The sequence below is a fragment of the Cynocephalus volans genome, chromosome 10 (genome assembly GCF_027409185.1).
Source record: "Cynocephalus volans isolate mCynVol1 chromosome 10, mCynVol1.pri, whole genome shotgun sequence".
Taxonomy (NCBI): domain Eukaryota; kingdom Metazoa; phylum Chordata; class Mammalia; order Dermoptera; family Cynocephalidae; genus Cynocephalus; species Cynocephalus volans.
Genome location: NC_084469.1, coordinates 30,840,050 through 30,863,379, shown reverse-complemented (window position 1 = coordinate 30,863,379; position 23,330 = coordinate 30,840,050). Strand labels below are relative to the sequence as shown.

Genomic DNA, 23,330 nt, shown 5'->3' with positions numbered 1-23,330 from the left:
TGTGGGATACTGCAAAAGCAGTATTGAGGGGAAAATTTATTGCATTAAACGCTCACTTCAGAAGAATGTGCTAGGAATTTTAAGTTGAATAATTTATTAAGTACATACTCTGCTAGGCACTGAGCTAAGTGCTTACATGCATTAGCCCACTTAATCCTCACAATAACCCCACGATCATCCCCATTTTATAAATGATAAAAATGAGTCTGTGGATTGTTAGAAATAATCAAAATAAAATAGAACCGAAAGTACTTAAAACCACACAGCAATATGCTTTAGATTCTTAAAAAAACCACATCTGATTGGAAACACTGTAGACTATAAAGATTAAGTCAGGGAAAATTAGACTTAATCAATCCAAAAATGGAAACCACAGTGACCTAAATAGCACATTGTGAATTTTATAAATAACTAACATTTGATGGAAGAATAAAATATTCTTGCCAAAATTTACATCTGGAACAAATTGACCCAGAAAAATTGGACTGATAAATAAAACACAGTGGAACATTCACAGTGGGAGAAAAAAGCTTGGTAAAACTTGTTATGCACAAAGGCTGATTGATAAATTGAATTTTTACTACAAAATTCAGAAGGAAGAGAATTTATTCCAGTGAAAATAATTTTGGTAAGGTACAAAATAAATGCTGAAAAAGTTAGAAACAGTTTAATTGTGCTCTATAGGACACTGAATATGCAATGATATTGGCTTAATGGGGTTTGCTCTGGAAGAATGAAAATGTTTACATATATATATATATCTTAGATAATGTTAGTATTTTTGGTATATACATTTGAAACCATAAATGTGGGTTCCTTGGAGTCTAAATCATGGGATAAAAATTCTCTTTACTTGGCTGCTGTGGCCTGAGGAGGGAGGGGAGGCTCCTGGTAGGGCTGGAGAAAGAGGGAGGCATCATTACAACTGGAGGTCCTTTGAGGAGAAGAATCAAGGGAGGTGAGGGATTCCAGCATTAAGACATTGGGGAATTCCTCGAAAGAATGTATTTGCAAACCAGAGGCATGCATTTAGGTCTCATTTACCCTAGTGTCCACTGCTCTCTGCTATTGGTATTCACCTCTATGCTGGCAGCTCCTGGAACCCAGAGACCTCCTCACACCTTGGCTGGGAATAAGGGCAAGTGTGTTCTTTCCAAATGAGAAGTGACAGTGGTGAAGAACATGCCTCTTCCAAATATTCCACATTGGGAAGGAACGTTAGCTTCTCTAGGGGTGTGTCAGGTGTCTGAAGGAGGCTCTGTGCTCCTGTGCTCTGTGAGGTCAGTGCAGAGCAAGTGGGATGTCAGAGCAGTGATGCTTCATGTGGGTTATTGTCTGTCTGTGGACAAGGGGTAATTCAGAGTTTCTGGATGTATTCATAATGTCACCTTTACAATCAGATCTATTGCTCTTTCACATTTCATCTGCAAAAGAGCATTTAAAAATCTCCTACAGGTATCACAACTATTGCTAAAGTTTATACTCTAGATACTTAATATATTATCATTAATTCAAGTATGAAAATTTTAAAAATAGCAAGCCTGCAACATTAGTTTTTAGTAGTGTTTATACATTACTTGAAATCATATAACAATTCTAAGTTCAAGTTGATAGCTTTTTTTATATAGTATCTATTTCAATTTTATATTTTGAATTTAAAGACTACTAAGAATGTTAAACTATCAAAGATCATGTATAAAATGCTATCCAGGTATAGGAAATACACTTCTCTGAAGAAGCTACATATATAAAATTTGATACCTTTAAAAGATATTCATTAATTTAAGAAATTTGCCTGGATGTCTACTGCGTAAGGCGCTGGGCTAGGTGCTACGGATATGAAGTTGAATAAGGCACAGCTCTGCTCTAGATGAGCTTAAAAACTAGTAGTTTTTCAAGATACCATATAACAAGTGAGCTAGAAGTGATTTCTAGTGTAAAGAGGAGCGAATACGCTTTGCACTGAGTGTTAGTTTCGTCGTCTTTGCGAAAGCTTCTTTCTTTTCATAATACGCAGCCTCATTTACAAACACCGGGTACACGGTACAGTCTCCGCCCAATGGAATAGTCTTTCCATCAAGAGTTAAAAACACGGGATCCTCAGGGTGCAATGGTTTCCAGTCTTGATCCTCTCAGGAAACAATTAAAATAAATAAATTACATTTGTTTTTTCTCCTACTTTGAAAGTCTTATGTCAGATTGCAGACAACTAACAAATTATAGCATCCTATTCTTTTAAAAGAAATACTTGAGAGAGGCATAGAGAGGCATATAAGTTACCTGACTAAACTGAAATCGTGTAATGAATTTGGGCAGCAGTTTTAAGAGTTCCCCTTTAAATTTTTTATAATTGATGCATGTAATTAAAGTTTGCCTCAATACCAGGTTTACTTCGAATGTTTTCAGAGAAATTTATAATATTAAGTGGCAAAACTAAATGCATATCTACCTCTTGCCAGATGAAGTTAAATTCTGTTCAGCAAAATTTAGGAAATACCTGTTAAGAGCATTCTGAGTGCAAGATATTCTACTGCTGGGGGTATGACAATGAGTCACGATGTGCCTGCATACAAGGAGAATCTATTCTGATGGGGACTGGTGAGAGAAGGTGAAGGAGAGCTGGGGAAACATCTAAGACAAGGTGGCTGTATCCCAAATGTGTCCCCACATTATGATAACAACTGAGTTATCCCGCACCACGGATTTGGACCTAAGAGACTTCAAACACCAGTGTTGTCACACCACAGGAACTCTAGAACAGTTCTTCTCAAACTTGGATGTGCTTGCAAATCATATGGGGATTTTGTTAAAATGAAGATTCTGATTCTTATAGGTCGGGAATGGGGTCTGAGATTCTGCATTTTTAACATCTCCGAGAAACATCAGCATCGCCTGGGAGTTTGTTAGAAAAGCAGAATTTCACTCCCCACTGTGGAGCTAGTAAATCAAAATCTTCATGTTAAATCCCCAGACATTCACACGTGCAACACTAAAGTTTGAAAAGTGCTGCACCACAGACATTGTCTCAGTCCTGGCTGTACATTACAGTCACCTGGGATGTTAAAATATGAGGGTACTTCAAAAAGTTCATGGAAAAATAGAATTAAAACATACTATAAATCTTTCCATGAACTGTTTTTTTCTTTTTCAAAAATTCTATTACTTCTTATCTATTTTTTATTCCATAATAAAACACCACAGGCATTTCAATGAAGGCTGATACAGAGGTATGTCTAGAGCAGCTCTTGTCCTAAAATGGCTTTTTTCCCTGATTTCAGAATGTATTGGGAGGTGTCCGCCTACTCCATGAACTTTTTGAAGTGCTGTGATACATATACATGGGTATCTCAGATAAGTCAAATCAGAATCTCAAGAGTGGGGCCCAGGTGTTATTATTTTTAAAATTTATTTAAAAATTTACAGACAGTAAAATTCACTCATTTTTGTGTACAGTTCTATGAGTTTTGACATATGAGTAGCATAGAATCATATAACCAGGAAATCAAGATACTTAGTTTCATCACCCACCTCCTCCAGTCCCTCATGCTACCCATTTATAAGTCACTTTTTTTTTTTCAAGCCCCAGGTGATTTTACCTGGCAGCCCGGTTGAGAACTGCTCTGGACCAGTGGTTTTCAGAGATGTGCCCCAGAACTACTGAAGGAACTTCTTCAGCATGCATGTGGCTAGCCTCACCTGCAGAGATTCCAATGTAGTGCAGTGCTAGCCCAACCCGAGCCACATGAAAATCACCTGGTAAACTCAATTGATTCTGTGTTTCCACCTCGATGAATGAAATCAGAATCTCTGGGGATGAGACCTGGGAATCAGGATTTTTAAATAGCTCCTCAGGTGATTCTCATGTGGCCTGGATTGGAGAAGCACTGCTTTAGAAGACTGTGATAGGTTCCAGGCATCTGGGGGGAAATACCCTAGGTAATTCCAATTATCATCCCTGATTAAGAACCATCACTCTTAGAACAATATCTAGACTCGGAACCAGGTCCCTGCCTTCGTTGTTGGCTCCAGGGTCTACCGTTCTCTCTGCTCACTCCTGCTCTCCACTGACACTGGTCTTTTTGCTGTTCTACAAACACTCCAAGTTTGTTCCAGCCTCAGGGCCTTTGCACTTGTTTTTCATGTGGCTGGCTTCTCACCCTCCAGGTGCCAGCTTAGTACCACCACCTCAGAGATAGCTCTTTCTCACCACTTCATCTAATTGGATCCCTTTGTTACCTTCTACTATATTATTCTGTTTATTTCTTTTACAGCATTCATTACAGTTTGAAATGATCTGGCTTATGTATTGTCTGCTCATTCATGGTCTGTTCTCTCCCCATTTGTATAGAAGCTCCATGAAGGACCTGGACTATTTTGAACCCCAGGGCCCAAAACAGGTTTAGTAGTCATTCAGAAATATTTATTGAAATAATTAACTGCTCAATCCCTCCTGTAGAATAATGAGCTATTCCTTATTGTCTATCAAATTAAAACTATCCTTCCTAACTTTCAAGACCTACCACTAACCCTGTTTGTTACCAGTCTTATTAATCTCACTTCTCAGCTTTCCAGGATTTTTTTTGTACTCCTCAAGGATATCCTTGAGGAACCTAAAACCCCCCAAATCCCAAATGTTTTAGCCTGTTATGACATCATCACCTTGGCCTCTTTCTCTTGTACTTGATATATTTACCACCTATAGTGCTTTCCTTCTTTCTCTTTCCCAATCTTTATCTTTTCTTTACTACATTGCCTAAGGCTCCTTCTTCAGGTTTCTGCCTCTCCTTAAACCACAAAGCAGGGTTTGCTCCACTGGTCTGTATTTTGGGGCAGGCTACTTTATGAAGTTGCAAGTCTGGATGACTATTTGAGTCATTATATAGGGATCTGAACTGGGTTAGTGCTTTTCAACCCTGATTACCCATGCCAATAAGACCAGACTACGTTAGAGTGGAGTCCCGGTATTATTTTTTAAAAAGCTCTCTAGGTAATGTGTAGCCAGGGTTGAAAGCTCCAGATTAGATAATTCACCAGGTTTTTTCTGTCTCTGAGGTTTAAGAATTTGTAGGGTACTCACAATGGGGAATGGATATTTTAGCTTTTAGGTATCTTTGCTCCTCCCTCTTCCTTTGTCTTTCCCAGATTTAAGCCTCCTACACTCTCCCAAGGGCCTTTTATTCCTCCTGCACTATGCTATTATTGATCAAACAGGCAAGAAGAGGATACCGGGGTTCTGAAGAGAGTCAGGGAATGGTTGTAGAAAACATTCCAAACAGAGATTCTGATTGTTTTGCTTGGACTTATTCAATGGTGATCACAGGGAGGTAGCAGCAATTGGTCAACTGCAAAGAACATTAGTTCTGGATCTGTCATTGGTGACTATGAGGCTATTGGGAGGACTGAACTTCTGAACCTGTTTTTAAATATTAAAATATAGACATAATAATTCCTACCCATTGTACTTGGGTAAGAATTTCACCTTCTGTGAGAGGACTGATCTGACCATCCCTCTCCCACCTCATTCTTCTGCTATGGCACCTGGTTATCTGCATTTCTAGACTATAGGTTAGACTTCAGTATATCTAGACTATACATTCCCTGAGAGTATAGACCATGCTCACTGATGTACTCCCAGAGCCAGCACAGTAATACTCAATAAGTATTTACTGAGCGAAGGTCTGAATGTCCTCCCTGCACTGCAGTGTTTTTGAGAACATCAAATGAACTAATGTGTATAAAATGCTGTGTGAACTGTAAAGTTCTACTCAAAGGTAGAGCGTCATTATTTTCAGTATTTTAAAGAAACAGCAAATGTTACCTGCAGATTAGGATGGATAATAGCAGCAATTTCTCCACGTTCATCCCTGGGATAATCAACTTTCTCCATTATTTTATAGACCTCAATAGCACAGGGAGGAAATTCTTTTCCTGTGACAAAAACAAGACATACAAATAGTGACTAAAAAAAAAAAAATCTCCTGATACTTTAAGGAAGGAGGGAAGAAGAACAACAAAAAAATGAAGACAGTTACAGGGAGAACTTCATAAACAACACTAAGCCAAAAGATGTTCTTAAATTATTCCTATCAGCACACTGTTCACAAAATACAACCATAAACTGAGAAAGAAAACAGAACTTAAAAAGCCAGTGTGGGATGGGGTCCTGAGATGGGGGCTATGGGCCAGCTCTGACCCTGTCCCCCCCAAAACAACATTTTAGAATGTGCTTATTAGCCATGTGTGTTTCTTTGGGGTGTGTGACTTATCTGCTCATGCCCTTCATCACATTTCTGCTTGGATTGTCCTAATTCAGTTTTAAGACTTCTTTTTTGCAGTAAGGATGTTAATCTCTGAGTGTTAAATTTGTTTCTTATTAATTGACTTTAAATCTAATTTGTGATGTTTTCTTTTGTTTCTATGTTGAGAAAATAATTTTCTATCTAAATGTTAAATAATAATAATAAAAAAGACAGTGTGGGAGAAAAAGAGCCTAGAACTGGAAGCCAGAACCTTTGGGCTCTAATTTCCTAGCTATGTAATTTTGAGCAAGATGCTTAAATTCTACAGGCTTGCTTTCTTCACCTGTCATATGAAGGTTTTGGATTATCTTGGAAGGCCCTTCCAGCTCTGAATTTTGATTGTATGTTTTCAGGAGGATTTCCAGAAGATCAGTGCTTCAATCTAGTGCTAATTCTCTTAATTAAGTGCATTAAACACTTGGAAAGCACCTGAACAGTGAAATCTTGAGATGCAGGCTGTCTGCCAACAGTAGAGTCCAACTTCCAAAGATGCAGCAACAGTAAACAACCTAATGCCCAAAAACTTGGAAAAGGAGTAGTTTACATATGTAAAAGGAAACTGTGAGTAAACAGCACGAACTTTTGTCCAATGTAGGGCCAATAGTGGGCTATGGTTGCAACTCTAGGGAAAATATTCCTTTGCCCTTAGAGCAAAGTTAGAATGGGGATACCCTGTGATCGCTTCTGTACCAGTTAGCTTTGCTGCACAACACAGTACCCTAGAACTTACTGGCTTAAAACAATAAACTTTTGATTTAGCTCATTATTCTGTGGGTGGTTGGGCAGTTGCTCTGGTCTGAGCTGGCTTCGCTGATTTCTGATTAACTTGCTCATGCATTTGCGGTGTGCTGGCGTTCAGCTGGAGGCTGGATGATCTGGGACAGCCTTGCTCTCATGTCTGGCATTTGATGGGTTATTGGCTAGAGCTGCATGACTGTTGGCTAGGATGTTTGAGTTTTCCATCTCAGAGCCTTTCATTACCCAGCAGACTATTATGGACTGATTACAAAATGGTGGTAGAGGGTTCCAAAGAGGAGTAAGAGAGCAAGCCCCAATGTGCAAATCCTTGTTAAGCTTCCTCTGTGGCATAAAAACAAGTCACATGGCCAAGCCATATTCAAGGGGCAGGGAAATAGACTCCATCTTTTAAAAGAAGGATCTGAAACATCACACTGCAAGGACATGGATGCAGAAAAGGAAAAATTCATGGCCATTTTTAGAATTTATCACACCTTCCAAGATGAAAATGGGAACTACCAGATGCCATTTCTTTAAACCAGAAGGTCTCTTGGGAAGAAAGAAAAAACTGATTGAACAAAAAGGAGTGTGTTTTTGCTACTTAGAATCTCAGAGAAGGAAGGAGCCTTGAAAGCCCAGCTTCCATCAATGCTTGAGGGTTCTCCATACTGATCCACCCATGTGGTCGTCTTACTGCTGCATGAATGGCCTCACAAAATGTGGCCCATTTCATCATTGCTCAGCTTCGTTAATTAGAAATTTCTGTCTCTAGGTAACTTTACCCCACTGATTCTATTTTGCCCTCTGGGTCACAGAAAATATGTCTAATTTCTTTCCAGTACAACACTTCTGAAACTCTGAAATAAAATTGCCCTTATGCCTTCTTTCTGCCATTCTGAGTATCCTCAGTTCTATTAACCACTAACCCATATGTGATCACATACATGAAGATGTATGTGAAGGTACTTTGTAAACTGAAGTTCTATGTGCGTCTTAGGGATTATTCTTACTATGGTTTTCAAACCCTTCAGCATTCTCAACTCTCTCCTTGTCTAAACTCCTTTTTATGGATGTTCTTTCTGAATTGTGTACTCAGAATTTATTCACAGTTCTCAAGTATTATTTATCTAAGACAGAAAAAAAGACCATGACGTCCCTCATTCTGGAATTAGAATTCCAGAGCAAATGGAGCAAAGCAAGAGCAAAACATTGTCCCTGATACATTTAACCTTAAATATTTGGTTTAGACAATTGTTAGAGATTGTCAGGACTTTCTGGATCCACTTCCTCAACCGGGATATATTCCTGCTGTCTTCCTGCCGTCTATCTCTCAGATAAGCATATCACATATGTCCTTATCTAAATCACTAACAATTTTGAGTAGCACAGAGTCAAGAATGGAGCCCTTCTACACACTTCTAGATACTTTTCTCTAAGCATTTATGATTTTTTTGTTTGTTTGTTTTGGTCAGCATTCTTTGGATACTGGTGCTCAGTTAAAAATACACTAACCTGGATAGTCTAAATTAACAGTGGTTTAAAAATTTTAAATTGCAGAATCTCTTGCTTAAATGAAATGTTACATAAAAGAGAAATAAAACAGAAAGGAAACTTCTCTGGTTGAAGCAGAGATGAGAGGCAGGGTGTTCTAGAGCTACTATTTCCCACCCGTTTGGTAGGACTCTATGGACCGTGATTTGAAAACCACGCTTTTGACTCACGTTTATGGCCTTCTGCCTGGGTGCCTCATTTCACATACTGTAGTCCCACACTTAACTATTTAAAGGGTTTCTTGTGAATATGTTGTGACCTTGCCAACACCAGTACCATCAGACAGTATAGAACCTGCCCTCAGAAAAAGGAGATGAGAAACTAATTTTCAGTTTTCATGACTTTGGGGTCAAAGAGTTCTCAAGCACAGAAGAAATCCCTGTGATTGCAGTAGGGTGCACAGTCTGAGGCTGAGGAATTCCACTCCCTGCTGACACTGAACTTCACACCAGCTGTCGCTATAATGACCCATTCCTCAAAAACAATTTCAACTCAGCCTGTTGGAATAGTTATTTACATAGGATGTCTGTTGATTTTAAGTAGTTTTTTTTTTTCCCAATTTTAAAGTAAACTTGAAAAAAATTAGTAGATTTTACTTTTTAGCACAGTTGCAGATTTACCAAATAAATGAGCTAGTACTTAGAGCTCCATTTACCTCCCCTCCACCAGTCCCCATTTAATTAATTTTTAATTACAGAAATAATACATGAGTATATTATTCTTCTTGAACATAATTAAAACAAAATTAACCCAGTTTGTTCCTCTCTTCCCTGGTAATCACCATTAGGTGTGTTTTCTTCTAGAACTTTCCCTGTGATATGTTAATACACATGCGAGGGGTCTTTAAAATGCTCATGGAAAGATTTTTTTTATCTTTTAGTTCCATTTTTCCACAATTTTTTTTCTTTTTTTGGCAACTGGCAGGTGTGGGGATCCAAACTCTTGACCTTGGTGTTATAACACTGTGCTCTAACCAACTGAGCTAACCAGCTAGCCCTCCATGAACTTTTTGAAGTAACCCTGTATAGTAATCATCATCTTCATCACCATCATTATTCATTGTTTTGAAGCAAATCAGTATACTGTACGTTTTGGTCTGCAACGTGATTTCTTTTCATTAACAGTATGTTTCGAAGATTCTTCCACATAAGTTTATTTAGCTGTTCACCAGCTGATGGACATTTGCGTCATATCCATTGTTTGTCTGTTAGAAGCGATGGTGCGATAACCACCTGTATACAACGTGTCGGGAGTGCATGTGCTTGTATTTCTTTGAGAGGTGGAATTGCTGGGCCATAAGAGTTATGCATTTTAAGAAGTGAGTATTGTAAAATTACCCTCTAAAGTGTCTTTACCAATTTCTATGTTCATCAGCAGGGAATGAAAGTATCCCCTTTTCCTACACAACTATCATCACCTAATATTATCACATTCTAATATTTTCCCAATCTAATAAGGGAAAATGGTGTCTTATTTTAATTTGCATTTCTCTGATTACTAGTGATGTTGAACATTTTTTCATATGTTTACCGACATTTATATTTCTTAGTCTATCTTTGCTTTTTAAAATGGAGATTAGTATAAAAATAAGGATTTGACTTTGGGGGTTTTATCTGGCAGCCGCTTTTCTTCAGTGCATCTATTCTGGTCATTGAGGAATAGCTGAAGTGAATAAAAATTTTAAAAAGCACTTGAGATCATGAACATGGCAAATTTGACCTGGGTTCTAGTTGCTATTTCAATGTTTAGTAGTTCAGTTTTATATATTTTATCTTTTTTACTTACCTTTATTGAAATAATGTATAAAATCAAGAGCATGTTTAATCATTTTTCTCATTTGATCCAAAATATCAGCTCTCAGAACTCCTTGAGACTGGGGACCAACTTCTATACCTAGGTACAGAGGGGAGATAGTCACATTTATATAAGTATTAGAATATATCATAAAAATGAGCACTTTAATAGATCAAGATCTAGAACTCCACCATTAAAATCTATTATAAAAGTAGATCACATAACATTATGGAAAATAATTGAGACACAATGCTAGACAAAAAATGAAGGAGAACATTTACATATTCAAGCTATATGCATTGTGAATAAATACTGAGAGAGAACATGGAAAAAAATAAAAGAGTTGTGTTAGAGTATTAAGATCTTGGGGCTGTTTTTTCTTTAAATTTCCTTTAATATTGTCTAAATATTTAAAAATCATAACATCGTACAAAGAGTAGACAAAGGTATGCTGACAAAATAACAGGTGACTACAAAGAGATCTAACATTCAGCTTTGACAAGAAGAAGGACACCTATTTAGTCATAGAAATCTAGGCCAGATGAACTATGGATTTAAATCAGCATGGCAATCTATGTGATCCTATAGCAACATCCTACAGCCCTTAACAGAACACCTTCCCTGACATGAGAGTGCAATGGTTTTAATTTTCTGTAGAAAAAAAATTTGTATTCATTTTTTCTAATCCAATAAACTATGTCTGTTCTACCAAGTCTACTTCCTCAAGCATCTATCCTTACATCTACAAATTATTCTTTCTCTAAATCACTTATATATCCCTTTCCTTCTGCTCAAGTCTCCCATAAAATCGTCCCTCCAATCATTACCTTTTCCATTTATCAAACCATTTACCAAGTACAATATCATCTGCTTCATTCTCTTCTACCCAATTCATGCACATTATTTTACAACTATGCTATTTTCACCCACCTCTGTACTTCCTCACTCATGAAATCTTACTATATTCTCTTTCATCTTCATTATTTATTTGTTATGCTTAGCTTTCTTGTATATATGTATGGACATATATTTTTAAGTATATGGTATCATAAGTGTGGCAGGTATGTACCTATGCATAAATGATTTATACAAATGTGTAAAAAAGTGTGTTCATGAATATGTCTGTGTGTGTATTGTAGAAGACTTTGTTTGCCTACCCCAAATCCATTCCACCTTCGTGCTTTCTAATAGAATCCTGATTTGGTTGAGTGTCCAGTCTTCAAGAAAGGTAAAATTTTCTACAGCTCAGGAGTAAATGTTGAGTAGTTTAAATAAATCACAGTAATCCCATTACTCTAGTGATTGACTTAAGAATGGATGTATGACCCAGTTTTGACTAAGGGATCATAAACACAAAGTCTGTAGGGGAGTTCTGAGAGTCCCCTTTCTTCCAGTAGATGGTGTCATGTTGGCGTATGATGCTTGGAACTACAGTAGACATCTTGCAGCCATATGGGCAGCTAAAGACACACTGAAGATGGTAGACCAGAAAGGTAAAAGAACCTAGTACCTCATGATGTTGTTGAACTATTATGTAAAATAATATGTTTATCTTATTGTTTAAGCTATTTGGAGTTACCTGTAGCCAAAAGCACTCTTTGAGGGAGAGGGACAGTGTGGTGTGGGCAGTTCTATGTGGAGGGAGAGGAGTTACGGAGTGATAGGAGTGGGTGCTTGACCCAGAAGATCCAGTTACTGAAGTTTTGTTTTTTGATTGTGAGTGGAGGATAATAAGTAGGGTGGCCATATGAGGAATCTTCAAAAAGTTCATGGAAAATAGGTATTATGAGAAAACTATATGTGAATTTCAAAATTTCTTTGCACTAAAAAAAGCCATACATCACTTGTTATAACATGTCTGAACAGGATCTAGTTTGAGCTACTAAGAAGGATAGGACATCAATTTGAAAAGAGCCCTGATAAGAACAACATAAATTCTGCTAAAATTGAAACAAGAACAAACACCAAATTTATGGTGAAGTTTGGATGAAAGAATGGTGAAATCATTGATTCTTTACAGAAAGTTCATGTAAACAATGCCTCAAATAAGCCAGCAGTTTACAAATGGATAACTTGTTTTAAGAAAGGATGAGACGATGTTGAAGATGAAGCTCATAGCAGCAGACCATCCACAGCAATTTGCAAGGAAAAAAATTAATCTTGTTCATGCTTTAATTTAAAAGGAGCAACAATTAACATCAGAAACAATAGCCAACACCATAGACATCTCAATTGCTTCAGCTTACACAATTCTGACTGAAAAATTATAGTTGAGCAAACTTTCCACTCAATGGGTGCCAAAACGGTTACACCAAGATTAACTGTAGACAAAAGCAGAGTTTTCAATGGAAATTTTTTAAATTAGTGGGATCAAGATTCTGAAACATGTCTTCAAAGAATTGTAACAGGAGATAAAACATGGCTTTACCAGTACCATCCTGAAGACAAAGCACAATCAAAGCAATGGCTACCAAGAGGTGAAATTGGACCAGTCAAAACAAAAGCAGACTGGTCAAGAGTAAAGGTCATGGCAACAGTGTTTTTTGGGATGCTCAAGGCATTCTGCTTGTTGACCTTCTGGAAGGCCAAAGAATGAAAACATCTGCTTATTATGGGAATATTTTGAGAATATTAGTCAAAGTTTTAGCAGAAAAGTCTCTGGAAATCTTCCCCAGAGAGTCCTTCTCCACCATGGCAATGCTCCTGCTCATTCTTCTCATCAAACAGGGGCAATTTTGTCAGAGTTTTGATGAGAAATCATTAGGCCTTCCCCTGCAGTCTTGATTTGGATTGTTTTGACTTCTTTTTGTTTCCTAATCTTTAAAAAATCTTTAAAGGGCAACATTGTTTTTTCAGTTAATAACTAAGAAAGACTGCATTGACATGGTTAAATTCCCAGGATGCTCAGTTCTTTAGAGATGGACTAAATGGCTTGTATCATCACTTACAAAAGTGTCTTGAACTTGATGGTGCTTATGTTTAGAAATAAAGCTTATTTTCTTATTTTTATTATTTTTATCTTTTACAATTCCATTTTCCACAAAGTTTTTGAAGTTCCCATGTATTTTCCAAACCAAAAATGAACTTTGACACAACATCTCATATACAAGCAGAATATTTAAATTTGTAGGACATGGCCATGGCATAGTCAGGAGTGGAGCTGAAGGTGTAATAGTCATAATAATCACTTTTCTGAGTCTCATGAGACCATGGTCGATCTAGGAAAGTTATCAGAAGATTGTGTTCAGTTGCTCTTCTGTGTGTGTGTATGAATGATCATAAGGCTGGCTACAGCAAAGTGCATCTTTGTGGGATAATTTACCTAGAATGATCCTGTCACATTTCAGCTGCCTTTGCAATAGAATGCAAAGGTGGTTCTTGTAGGTGGCTAGTAGAAGTTAAAGCATGTTTGTATGGGGCAATTGTCTTAGTTATATTATAAAATGTTGACTGGGGAAGAATGTTTCTTTGATTTTGATCTCAAGTGGTTTTTTTTTTTTTCTCAATGAGTGGATGGTATAAAAGTATTCCAAATAAAATAGTAAAGTTGGAAGGAGAACATAAAATATTCCTAACTTTTAAAAATACACTTAATACTTTCTCATATTAAAATGTTTTAAAGGTTTGGCTTTATTTGTAAGGGCCAAACATATCAGCAGATATTTGGCTAAGAGCAGCATTGCCCACAAATATTATAGATCAAGATTGATCTTTCAAAGTTTGGAAGCCTTATGCTTTCATATGGTGTCACAGAAAGATGGGATTTCTATTTCTCATTATTAAGCCTTTGGTTTGTTTCAATAAGTACCTATATTTGGATATTTAGCTTTCTCTAATGGATACCTTAATTATGCACCAAAAATATCAATATTTGAATAGCCAGGATAATTTTTTATTTTCACTTGCTTATATTGTTTGCCAACTTGCTTTTAAATTAAATTATTCTTGGTCAAACCATCTGAGAGTTAACAAAAAAGATTTTAATTGTGATAGCAATTTTGTCTGTAGTATAGTCTGCAAATAATTAATCATGCTAATAGGCCACTTAGGAAAGAGAATAGAATATAGAAAAAAGAGAATGTCTGTCTGAGAAGGTATACGAGAGTGTGCCTGCTGAAAGTTACTGGAAGGCATAGATGAATTCACAGCCCAATAATTGACAGGGAAAACAAGTGAATGGACAACAGTTTACAAGAGAGACTACTGCAAAGCAGGTGCTATGAGGGATGCTGGGAGAAGATTCTCCATAGATCTTTTGCATTTCTACATGTCTTGGGAGCAAGACACTGACTACTTTTGCACCTGACTACTTTTGTTCCAAATTATCTTTTCCAGGATGCTTGTATAGTGAATGGCCTTGGAAGACAGGGATGGTGTCTTCCTTAGAGCAAAGGGCAAGCATACTTATGTCCCATAATAAAAAATTTAAGTTCCCTCAGCTCAGTGTTTTCTCTCTTAGAATGCAACACTGGCATGTATAGCTGTCATCTGGTCTATTCACATCACCCTGTGGGAACTGGGGCTCAGGGAATAGCACAAAAATGCTGAAACTCTGCTACTACTACTGTTAATAGTAATCAATTCTTTGTCTGTTTCCCAGGAGTCTGTGTTTTCTACCAGCATCCACCAAACAGTGGCAGGCTAACCTGCTAGCTTGTAAGTAGAGTAAAATATCAGACCCTTTCCAGTTCTTGATAAAGTCAGGGCCAGAAAACAGCATGGAGTAGATCACTGGGACCATACGCATTTTAGAGAAACAGATACCCATGGCTTGTGGAATCCAATCAAATCTGACCACTTGGGATAAGCTCATAAATGTACATGGTACCAAAGTGAGATAGCCTGTATCTTACATATATATGATCATAGTCATAGGAACTGTGTGGCAAAGAATGGATATGTTTGTATGGGTCTGTGCAGGATATGTGTGATTAAAACTGATTGATAAACATTTATAAGTTTGAATTGTTTACTCATTGGTAATTTCAGCTAATATTTATTAAACATACATTATTATTATTCTCTGCAGAAGAGGGTAGGGAACAGAGACTGCTAAGATAAATGGAGAGTACAGTGTATCACGGATGACATGCAACAAATCAGGGTTTTGAGGCCTTTTTACATGATATTCCTATTTCCTCAAAGTGTTATCTGGTGCAGCCCTCAACCTCAGATAACACTTCGAGGAAATTAATTAATTTTTAAATTATATTTTATAAAAGTATTGCTTTGTAGCAGATTGGAAATAAACAATGGCCTTTCACCACAGATAATTTTGAAGCACTGCTCTAGAATACTGTTGACAGCTCCCAGTTTTTCCCTTCTTTCCCTCAAACATACACATGCATTTTGTGCCTGGTCACTTCCTCCCTGCTCCTCAGATCTCAGCATAGATGTCACTTTATTTGGGCCTTCTGTGACCCTTTAAGACTGGGTCAGGTACCTTTCCTCTGGGCTGCTGTCATCCTCTGTAATTACCCCTCCGTAGCATTTATTACTCTGTGCAGTGATTACCTGGCTACTTATCTGTCTTCTCATCGAATACTAAGCTCTTCGAGGGCAGACTGTATATCTCATTTGTTGATAAAAGCCCAGTACCCAGCACAGTGTTGATCTCTAGTAAGCACACAATAAATGTCTTTTGAATGTACGAATTTTTGGAATAATTAATTCTGTGGAGTGTGGTTAGGAAAGGTTACACAGGAGGTGGCATTTGAACTGAATCTTGAGGATGAGAATTCTTCCAGAGTAATTTGAAGACCAAGTATTATACCGAAGGAAACAATACGAACAAAACCAGAAAGCTGCTCAATGAAATTGAGGAAATTTGATACAGTTAGAGCCTGCCTCGGGTTAATTTGCTTATTACTTGACTATTATAAGTAAAAACAATTTTTTCAGAGTTTCTGCTGGTACATTTTATTCAGTCATGGCAATAAGAAATATGACTTACCAACAGGATGTTTGGCTATAGAACGACTGGTTGCATATTTGAGGGAAGGATGCTCAATAAGATAAACATAGCACGGTAATGGAGCCAAAGAAGTCTGAAAGAATTTAAAACATCTTTCTTACTATGTAAAGACCATATGTTTTGTTCTCTGTGTTGCTACAGTGTCAATAATGCCTTCAATATGTTTTACTTCGCCAACTAAGATTCCTAAAACAGCTTTATTACACAGTCTAAAACCCAATATATAATATTATTATAGCTTTGAAAACATACAAATGAATTACATAGAAAATTGAATTATACATAGCTTTCTGGGTAAAGTGTACATTAAACAATTCTCCAGGACCATGATCAAAGAATATAAAATACCTTTTTCTTCTGAATGAATTTAACTATTTTTGTTCTTATGATTGGTTACACTTAATATTTAGCTTAGTATCAGTCTCTTAAAGAATTCTGTTTCTACAGCCCTGTGGTCCAGGTCTCTACAGATGTTGGGTGATTCCCTCTCCTTCCTCTTTTCTGAATGAGAATTTGAGACAGGCCTCTTGGTTTTGATAACTGAATATCAGCCAGCTGCTTCTGTGTCTGGCAGTCACTTCTCTCTTCAATGAGCAATAAAGAAGAACTGCAGTATGATCAGAATCACTATCCAGTTATTGTCAAAAACTCAAGGGAAACAAAAGTAATAGTTAATCTTTACTATCTGCTAAGTGTTATGCTAAATGCTTTAAGTACTTTATCTCATTTAAGGCTTTTAGTAGCCATATGGGGTGAGTGTTATTATTATGTTAATTTGATAAAATGAGGAAAGCAAGGTTTTGGGAGTTGAGTGTCTTGTCTAAGGTTAGTGAATGAGAAATCCAGATTTGAACCTAGGCTCTCCTGGCCACCTCAGTCAAACTCTTCTTACTACCTTAGACTAGCCCTCAAGAAGAAAGGCTTTCCATTAAACAGAAATAAGCATACAATTCATTATTTGTGTTTTCGCTTAGTTATTATTTTCTAGCAATTTTTCTCTAGCTATAGGCACTGGATTGCTTAATTTTTCATCTTGCAGCTTTCTGAGCTTTAAAATGTTTAGCTATACGATGTACTGTAAGATAGAATGTGTGTTGGGGTATCTGAATCAAGTGGGGAAGAGGGCAGGATTAAAGGGAGCAAATCTTTTTTTTTAATCATTGGGCTTTAGTCAACATTAAATGACTATTTCTTCCTAAACCCTGTAATTGAGATACTAAAACCATACCACTTAAATTTTTGATATTAATTTTACTTGTTTTTGCCAAATAAGCCACAATTTGGTGTCTGTCTGGATAAAATCTGTAATTTTGTACACACAAGAATCTACAAGTGCTTTATTATTTACTCATTGTATTTATTGTTTTACTTAATTCCTTTCCTTTTCTTCCGCCTGTCACCACTGCCTTTGTTTTCTGGTACCGCTCTACCCCAATGCCCCAAGACTGGCTATCAAATACTCGTAGATTCCATTTCTCTTGGACCCTCCCTCCTGACCCTTTTCTGTTTGTTTCACATCTATAATTGACTTAAAAGTACAGGTCCTATGCTAACTTACAAATGAATAACATTGACATTACCTTAATATAATGAAACATCTGAATTAAAAAGTCATTCCTGGAATCTTCAAGAATAAGAGTGCACCCCATTTTAGAAGTAGTGTTGTGAAGGTCAAAAATAATGTCATAGGAATCTTCACTATCTTTTGGACCAAATAAATGATTTATTTCTTGAGCCCTTCTCACTTCATATGGCAAATCCTCTGACATTTTTTTGCTGTTATTAGCAGAAAGAAAAAGATAAACAACATCTGTGGCTAAGATAACATAAATATACAGTAAGAACACAGTGTGCGAAGAACAAGTTGTCAAACCGTTAATATGAAAAATCTGTGAAGGAAGTGGAAACATATCTGGAACCTTTATAAATGAAAAATTACATTTTTCCTCCATTTGATTCCATATAACTAATGTTACCTTGGTATGCTTGCAAAATAACACCTCATTTATATGGCTTGTCACAGATAGGGCATTTCAAACAGAATTTGTCATTTGACTTCCACCTTGAACAAAATTTATTAATTAATTTAATAAACAGTCTCTCAGTAGTGATGGTGCACTGGATTGTCTATTATGGGGCTAGACCATCAAATGCAGCCCCCCTGTCCCCACCCCTTGCCACTATAGCTAATTCTAGAGCACAAAAATAGTCAAATTTAGGTTCTCACAAAATCCAACTAGGAATTCTTAACTGAGGTCCAGGAGCCACTAGTGGTCCAGGTAGAAGGTTTACAGGCTCTTGTCTGTAAACGTTGTCCCTGGACACTTTGAGCTCTCTTGTCTGCAAACTCTCCAAGAATACGAAATTTTGCAGGTACATGCATATATGTAGTTTTCTGGGATGAAAATTACTGGTTTTATTATATTCTTGAATGGGTCTCTATCTGTCCTCTTCCCACCAGAGTTAGGATGCATTTTTTTCTTGCTGTACATAATGGTTTAACTTTATTTTTCCTCATTAAACCACTCAACCGCATTTTCCTATAATTCTATTTCTATTTCCTGGATATTTTTGCTAGTATCTTCAAGGGACCTATAGTTTGCACCTGAGTAATTCCTGCCTGGAATGCAATCAAGAAGGTGGAGTATCCATTTTGCAACTGAGACAAAAAACGGTAAGGACAAATCTGCCTGCTGTGAATAGTGCAGGGGTAAGGCAGAAGGAGCCTGTGGTGTTGATGACATCATAGAGCCATTGCACCAGCCCTGGTCTGCCTACAAGAAACCCTTATTTGTTTAAGCCACTATTCTCACGTTTCCATTATGCAACCAAACACAACTCCTAATGGATATACATACAATAAGCCCTTCATATTGCGGGTTTCACATCCCTGAATTCAACCAACTGTGGAGCAAAAATATGCAGAAAAAAAATTGTATCTGTACTGAACATGTACAGACTCTTTTCCTTGTCATTTTCCCCTAAACAATACAGTATAACAACTATTTACACAGCATTTATATTGTATTAGGTAGTATAAGTAGTCTTGAGATGACTTAAATTATATGGGAGGATGTACACAGGTTATGTAAATACTATGCATTTTATATCAGCAACTTGAATATACACAGAGTTTGGTATCCCAGGGAGGTCCTGGAACCAATTCCCTGCAGGTACTGAGGGATGGCTATATATGTATTTTAAAAGTTAATTCCTGAAATATTCCATGAGGTTGCCCCCAGCCTATTTGCTCGTACAACATTCTACCCCATTTGAATGAATGGTACCACTGCCCTTCTGGTTGCTTAGAGCCAAGGCTTGAAGTTTTAAAAGATAATGGACACTTTGAGTTCTCATGCATGGAGTCCAAGTCCCATTAGAAGAGCCCCAAGGTATGAGGCTGAAATACAGGCAAGGGCAAGATCCTGAAGGGCGTTATTGGCTATACTAAGTTGCTCAGATCTATTCTAAATAGGAGATTTGAAAGAATTTTTAGCAGGGGAGAGACATGATAAGATTTGCATGTTAGCATGATCCCTATGGCTAGCATATGGAGAATGGATGACAGGAAGGATTGGAGTAAGGCTGGGTGCAGAGAGACCCTTTAGGAGGCTATTCTAACTGTCCACAGAACAAATAAACTATAGTGAAAATGGAGAGGAATACTGGATTTGTGAAGTACTGTACTTGCAAGGAATAACTGGGAAGACTTTGTGACCTACTAGACTTGGGGTACAAAGAACTGAGAAGGTTCTGAGATGATTTCCATAGGGGATTTGGTGGGTAATGGTGCCATCACTGAGATGAGAATTACAGAAAAGGAACAGATTTGGGAGAGGGAGGAGAGAAGAAGTTAATTAGTTACCTACCTCATAATTTTCATAACAACCCTGAGAGAGAACTGCCTAGTGTCTAAATAGTGTGAAGGGTAAGAAGCAGAAAGTGAATTTAATTTAAAAGCTATGCTCCCACAGAAATGCATACTATTGGGTGGTCATAATAAGAAAAGTCACCACAGTCCATTTCTGAGTTATTTGGGAAGCTAATATGCTGACTAAAATTCAATAAATTCTTACTTGTAATATAAGAGTTAATTGCTATTTTAGGCTAATAGATAAACATTAATTGTGTTGACATAATCTCAGTCATGAAGATAAGGCATTTCTGAAATTAAAATTTATTCTAGTAGATATATGATTTGATACACAAAGTATGACTACTGTGTAATTGCCTGGGAAACTATCTATTCTGTAGTGAGGCATGTTTGTACTCAGATCCGTTTTTGGATCTGCAGTGAGAGTAAACCAAAGGAATTCTCTAAGCTTGAATTAGCATTTATCAGAGAACAAGAACATAAAGCAATGCAGTTAGTTCCTCCTGTGGGTTTCTTACATGTTAGCTAGTAGTCTACCAACTCCTTGAGGGTAAGAAACCATCTCATACAGAGCTTTGTACTGCCATAGTACCTGGCACAGTGCTCTAAGAATAGGTGTTTAATAATATTTTTAGGTAAATGAAAAAAGGAAGTGGCAAAAAGCAAATCCTTAAAGGCTTATATATCTACAATGTTGGCTACTATAATATAAACAAATTAATAAAGACCTACCTAGAGAATTATGATTACATACATTGTATGCAATGCTTTCCAAGTCAGCTGTAATTTAAAAATTTAAATTCCGAAAATTCAGGTGAAGTGTCTTTATCTGTCATTATCCTCATCTATGGCAATCCACCACTGAAGGTAAGTACATCGGTTCCTCAGATCACAGAGAGGTCTAATGTTTACAGGTGATGGGCATTTATTCACTCTTGCATTCAACAAATATTAATTGAAACATCACATTTTTCTTAACTAGAACTTTATGTATTACCATAAACATAGCTGCATGAAAACATAGTGAATTACCTAGAAATCTAACAAATATGTATGCAAATATAGTTCCCAAACACTAATGTAATGCAAAGGATTATTAGATCTGCTTCTTTAAAGATATGGTTTAAAAATAAAAACCTTTCTTATTTATTGTCTCATTCTGTATAGAATACATTTAAAAAGAGAAATCAGTTAAGAATAGTCTGGAGCGTAAAAAAAGTTTATAAAAGAGCATATGAATGCCCAGTTTAGCTAACTGTGAAATTCACAATGCAGTATGCTTAAAAGTGAAAGTGACCTTATTCACTATAGTGACTAAGAGTATGAACATGAATATTTATCATATACATACATATATGTGTTCTCTCTCAACATCTACCACTTTTCACACAAATACATTCGCACACAATATAAAACATAGTCTTACCCAAGATTTTCATGGTCAAAAACACGATTCAAGTCACAGTCAATGTATCTTGTACACTTCTTCACTGCTCTTGGGTTGGTAATAAATGGTTTTACTTCCAGCCCTGTTCTCTGAATCTCAGCGCCACTCTCTAGCCAGTGCTTAACTAGAAATACTCCTGTTAACTCATTCCCATGAGTTCCTCCAAAGATAGCAACCTTTTTTATCGGTTCTTCAGCAACGTGACAAGAAGTCATTTTGCCAGGTAGTTTTATCTGATTTCTGCAATTCAGAAGAAAGGAGATCAAAGACAACTCAATTTCCTAAGAAAAGTTTAGAAATTTAAATCTAAATGACACTTTAACCAAAGTGCAAAGTACAGAGTTCTCTTGAGTGGAGTATATTTTAATTTTCTGTTACAAGTTCTGAGCCCTGTTTATTATACAGACACTCCCTTCTTTAGCCCTGCCCTTTACCATATTTGGATTAAAACATGCAAAGATCAACTACAGATACAGCTGTTTACTTTAACTTCTAACTCCCTCAGATGGTCAGTAGATATAAATACAATAAAAAATCATCATCTCATACTAATTCAAAAATTCTGTTTTCCTTTCAGATAGATTGTCATCTAAGGTGCTTTTATGATGTTTGTAATAATAAAAGTAGTTTATACAATTCTAATCCTCCAAAATATAAAAAATGAAAGTGTCCCTTAATATGCATGTTATCATTCAATATTTGTATTTCAACTGGCATTCAAAAACACTTTTTCTCTGAAATGATTTCAAGCAGTTTTTGTGATCTGAGGGCATTTGAACCTCATCCCTGTAAAACGGATAAAAAGGCAGATCCTCAGAGACCTCCCTCTTCTTGAACCAGCACCCTTTCTTTCAGAATGTTTTCTCATAGTCAGACATAAAGACCAAAATCTATGATTCCTGGGACTTAAAAAGCTACTATGAAATGTCCTTTGATTTTTTTCTCATGGAGTTTTTGGTAATTCTGTGTCAACTTCCTTAGGAATCTTCCTCTTTTTTTTTTTTTTTTTCTTAATACTAAAGGAAAAGCAACTGTTAGCAATTTTTGAGTCTTTGTAATGTCTGAAAATGTCTTGGGACATACTGTATATACTAACCACTTCATATGTGATTACACTTCATATAAGTTTAGCTTACCGGCAGCAGAGACTCTCTACTGGAAATCGCTATTCAAAAGAGGGGGGGGGTCTCAATAGCGGAAACCATCCAGGACACTAACATGATTGCATCCCTTTGGAGAAACGACTCTGAGCCAAATCTGATTTGACTTCATGCTTGACCTCCCAGAAAGTCAAATATGTCAGATTGTTTTATAGTGCTACAACAGCAGTAATTCATTACAATTGAAGACGAGTTTCATTTATAATGTTCTCCGTATGTTAGCTCAGTTTATTCATACATCTACTTTGTAAGATAGGGTGGGTAAGGTATTGACAACCCTTTGTCAGGGATAAAGGAAAGAGAGGTTAAGTAACCTGATTAAGGTTCCATAGCTACCTAGGAGAAAACTAGACCTGGAACCCATGTTTCTGATTGTAAATCCAGTGTTTTTCACAGGACAGCAGGGTGCCTCTCTTATTTTTGGCCTTCTCTAAAGTTCTAATTTTGCTTTTTCAGAATTCACGTAAACAACCACTACAGTGTGCTCAGAAGA

General features: G+C 36.8%; 1 protein-coding gene across 1 annotated transcript; it reads right to left on the bottom strand.

The window, feature by feature from the left end:
• Nucleotides 1-1,931: 1,931 nt before the first annotated feature.
• Nucleotides 1,932-21,892, bottom strand: ASPA (aspartoacylase). Its single transcript, XM_063113005.1, has 6 exons — nt 21,657-21,892; nt 17,937-18,132; nt 16,336-16,429; nt 10,374-10,481; nt 5,819-5,928; nt 1,932-2,129 (listed from the first exon to the last, which is right to left on the bottom strand). The coding sequence occupies exons 1-6, from the start codon at nt 21,890-21,892 to the stop codon at nt 1,932-1,934; spliced, it is 942 nt and encodes a 313-aa protein (XP_062969075.1).
• Nucleotides 21,893-23,330: the final 1,438 nt, after the last annotated feature.